At 38.0% G+C, this 4,533-nt stretch overlaps 1 protein-coding gene across 1 annotated transcript in view; it reads right to left on the minus strand.

Annotated features, from left to right (window-relative positions):
- Positions 1–3,496, minus strand: part of CCDC174 (coiled-coil domain containing 174) — an 11,689-nt gene extending 8,193 nt beyond the window's left edge. Inside the window, exons 1-4 of the mRNA XM_029083497.1 lie at positions 3,398–3,496; positions 2,338–2,438; positions 1,349–1,407; positions 101–281 (exon numbers count right to left, since the gene is read on the minus strand). Coding sequence (XP_028939330.1) covers positions 101–281; positions 1,349–1,407; positions 2,338–2,372 — 275 coding nt within the window. The 5' untranslated portion in view covers positions 2,373–2,438; positions 3,398–3,496. The remainder of the gene's footprint in view (positions 1–100; positions 282–1,348; positions 1,408–2,337; positions 2,439–3,397) is intronic.
- Between the last annotated feature and the right edge of the window lie 1,037 nt (positions 3,497–4,533).

Raw genomic sequence — 4,533 nt, forward strand, 5'->3', positions numbered from 1 at the left:
GGGTGCCACTCCACATACTTTGGAGATTAAAATTATTTTCTCATGCAATTGTCAAGAAACAGACTGGTCAGAAGAGCTTAGCCCAATCAGTAGTACCAACCATTCTTCGTCTGGGTCCTCAGGAGGTGGTATTTCCATTTCAGGTTGAGTTTCCTCATCATCTGTTTCTTTTTCTAAAGTCTTTCTAGCAGCCTCGCTCTGATGCAGCTCCTGTACTTCGTGCTGTTTGTCTATGATCTTCTGAGTGAAATCCACTAGGTACAAATCCTCAGTTTCTTCATCTAAGGCAGAAAATTGATTCTTAGAGAACAGCCATGAAAAGAACAGAACTGAGCACAAAATCAATACAAAATAGTCACAATCAGCTTTTCAGCTGCCATCAATGTCCTTGACCACACTATTGGGGAATACTCAACTATCATTCAGTGCCAAACAAACTCAGAGGTAGAAAATGGCTCCACAATGATAACCTCTATTTCTGAACAGAAGTTTTAGGGTATTTTAAAGCAATTAATCGTTTGTGTACGATACAGAAAAGGTTGCAGTCTTTGCACTCAAATATTCTCCGCTCATTAACTGTTTCAGAAGCACAGGGTTTGTTATGTAACAGTTCAAATACTTTTTTGATGCTTAACATTTGGTGCGTTGGCAGTAGCTAAGCACTGGTACTTTTTAGAAAAGCTGAGAAGTGGTGGGGTCATATGGACAAAGATGGACAATACTAAAGAAAACATTAAAGATTAATTGCAAGGAAATTTGTATTCTACTTTATTAATTACTTCTTGCAAGGGACCAAATGAGTGAGAGAAGAAAGGGACAGATTAGGATTCTCCAACCCTATTAGCTGCATGACTGGCATTCATGTATGGACCAGCCAGACTCCCCTCCTGCTCCTCTACTTTTCATAATGGTCCAAGAATTAGAATGCAGGACAGAACATCAGCAATGCAACCCAAAGACTGCACAGTGGAGAATAAATTCATTTTGTTTTTCTAAGGTTCTGTATTGAAATAACAGAATATATTCCACCCACTTAATGAACAAGCGGGTGAAACAAGCCTACAGTGCTTTACTAGGACAGGCTGTCCTTCAAAAAGTAATTTTATTTTCTCTAGTACCTGTATTCTTCTCCCTTCCAAAGCAGGATAACCCATGTCAACCACTTTGTATAACGCCAAAAAAAACTGCCCATGTAAAAAGACAAGCAGTGAATTCATAGTGTAGCTGCTGTAAGTCACCAGACAGTCAGAAATACCAACTTTTAGGGTGAGCTTTGCCAACAATTTTGTATCTATCTCTCTCTATATAAAATATATATAAATTACTAATTTAGACTAGTTTTGTTCACCTGGAAAGTCGCCTTTTGTCATTTTCTCATACAGCTTTGCTTTCTCTTCCAGTTTCTTCCTGAAAAGGGAAAACAAAAAACAATTTTGCAATCCCATGAATTCCCAACACAGTTCAAAATGACCAATTTCACCTTAGATAAATGGAAGAGAAAAATACCAGGAGTGCTGGAAATGCTTCCTAGAAGCTGAGTTATGCCTGGTTTTTGTTTTGAACCTTAACTGACTTTTCTGAAGATACACAGATATCCAGTTCCACAGTTTATACTGAAAATAATTTTAGTGAAGTTACAGAATTAACCTTAAGTGTAATTTGTCAAGTAGGCAGGAACATGGCGTAACAAATATTCGACCTCTGTCTAACTACTGTGGTCAGTCAGATACATAGTGGAAGCCTGACCACCTTTTGCAGGTATGAGACACTAAAATACTGTTTTACATTAAAAAAAAGAAAAAAAAAAGAAAGAGATAACATGGAGTTACACTTAATTTTAGAAACTGAAGAGAAAACCTCAGCTAATTTCTGGAATGGTAGAAGACAGTTTTGAAGAGCAAGGAACTGCTTACAGAAAAGCAGCAAATGGCTTAGAAACTGAATCTTCAACATCTATCTTTATGCACAACTACCCCATTTAGAGGTAGATCTTGCAGAAAAGTGAGCCATTTTCTGCCAAGTCCAAGAAGCAATTCGCCAGAGAATTCTAATGTATCACTGCCCTGGCTTTTAATTCTAGAGATGACTTTCAAAAATCAGGAACCTGACCTATTTAGACAGCTCTGACCACGCGAGGGCAGGTATCCCTAGAGCATGAGACTGCTGGGATGCAGTCTGTACATTACTGGTGAAGAGCATGGAACTGATGCTGGTCTTACTGGTTGGTCTAATGGGAACTGCTGGTCCAAAATGTGCATAACTTGCTTCATGTGCTTTTCTAAACACTGAAAAACAAGTTCTGCAAAGCATTCCTTTCTTACAGAGCCAAAGAATTACCTTGATTTATCCAACATATCCTCCTCTTCTGTCATTTGCTCAATGTCTTTCTCAGCTCGATTTGCAACTCCTGTGTTTTGTTTGGTCCAGATGCTTGGTTTCTGTGGAGTACAATTTTATAACAAATAAAGAAATACATAAAAATATTGCATTTACAGTGATTAAAAAGTATTTCAACTCCATAATGCACACTTTGCAAACCAATAGTGAAAGACCCTGTAAATAACATCTTAAACATGTTTGACTCGAGACTGTACCTACTGTGCTGTAGGATGCAGCAGGTATGTCCTAAAATTACACAGACTGCAGTACAATATGATCATTAACAACAGGCTGAGAAGCAAAAAAAAAAAAGAGAGGAACTCAGAAATCTGACAAAATCTATTCTGGCAAAGATGTTAAGGTAGAAAAAAATGAATAAGAGCAATCCTGCTGATTGTTAAAGTAATAACAAAGGCATGAATTGTTTCTCTTCTCCATTACCTTCATTTCAGATATAAAATGCAATCAGTTTTCCTGTTCACAGCATAACACTGTAACTGCTGCATGTTCTTCAAATAGGGCAGCAATACTGTATTCTAGTACTAGAAAAGTACAGACTGAATAAAAACCAATGTGCAGTAAAGAGTAAAACATGAGAGATAATTGTGTGTTCGTTGTTACACACCGTGATACAGAGGAACAGATCGCAGAGCATTTATCAAGCAAGCTCAGTGATCCTGGCAGAGTCTCTCATCCTCCCTCCTTCAGGAGCCTTACAAAATCTTGGAGGAAAAAAAGAAGCATCTTTTCCTATAGCTACAAAAGCTGTGGCTCCTTGGGGAATGAAGATTAAGAGATGATTTAGATGGGCATGAGCATGAGGTAAGTTTTCTGCTGTGCACAAGAATCTCACCTGGAAATGAGTTGATAGAAATTTAAAGAACATCCTCATCACGTAGATTTTACATTTTTTGAACAGCAGCACAGATCTGAGTATTTATTTATTTAGATTTGAACCTGAACTTCCTTACTTTAAAGGGAAAGAACGACAAAAACACCAATGGAAAAAGATTTCTACCTTATTAGAAGTTTTGGGCCTTGCAAAGACACCGGCATCTTTCAATAGCTTTTCTTTCTTGAATTGTTCTTGCTTTCGGAAGAGTTCTGCTTTGAGATCTACCAACTACATCAACAGCAAAATGAAGAAATAAATCACCAAGACACATCACATGGACATACATCTGTTACTGTAATAAAGTAATAACTATTTCTGGTAAAACAATCTGGCATTTACAGTTATATGAGCCTTTGATGGCATTTTAATGTGAAACTTTGAAGCACTGATCTGATCACAAAGATCACTCTTAAGTTTACAGCAAACAATGCACAAAAACCACAGAATGCAAATTATGATTAGGGATTTAATAAAACCCCAAAGATATCCTTGATCCTTTGATACAAAATGGGAGTAAGACAGACATAAATCCATATAGATATTACCAACTGGCAAACCAACAGAGAAGGACTAATGAAAAAATGCTACTGAATTTGAAAAGGAAACATCTAACTGTCAGATAATGAATAAAATCCTGTCTCACAATATAACTTGTTTATATAGTGTTAGATTCTTCTTTCTTCCATATATATATTTTTTTAATACATATGGAAGTAGCATTGCCATATATGACCAATGCCCATCTCATCCTTTATTAGGAAACATCACCAGCAGGATATTGTCTGGAAATTCACTGTGAGGGTGGTCAGACACTGGCCCAGGTTGCCCAGAGAAGCTGTGGCTGCTCCTCCCTGGAAGTGTTCAAGGCCAGGCTGGATGAGGCTTTGAGCAACCTGGTCTAGTGGAAGGTGTCCCTGCTGATGGCAGGGGGGTTGGAACTAGATGATCTTTAAGGTCCCTTCCAATCCAAACCATTCTATGAAGTTATATTAAAAAAACCTAGGCTGGAAGAGGATATTGTGCCACTTTCCCTGCAAGTCCTACAGAAGCCAAACATGACAGATGTACATTAAATCAGGAAAGTGGAAGACTTTGGCATTAATATTTGTCCCAAACACTAAAGCATTTGTTTTTCAGGCCCCTGTAACAACGATGCACAGTGCTGTAAATTAACCCTTTCCCATCCACTTCTTAGAAGCAATGACCCAAAAATTCAGCGTTAAATACTTCGCACGCTAAGCCCCGCAGTTGCCGTGAGC

This window comes from Antrostomus carolinensis, unplaced genomic scaffold (genome assembly GCF_000700745.2).
Source record: "Antrostomus carolinensis isolate BGI_N321 unplaced genomic scaffold, ASM70074v2 scaffold41351, whole genome shotgun sequence".
NCBI classification, from domain to species: domain Eukaryota; kingdom Metazoa; phylum Chordata; class Aves; order Caprimulgiformes; family Caprimulgidae; genus Antrostomus; species Antrostomus carolinensis.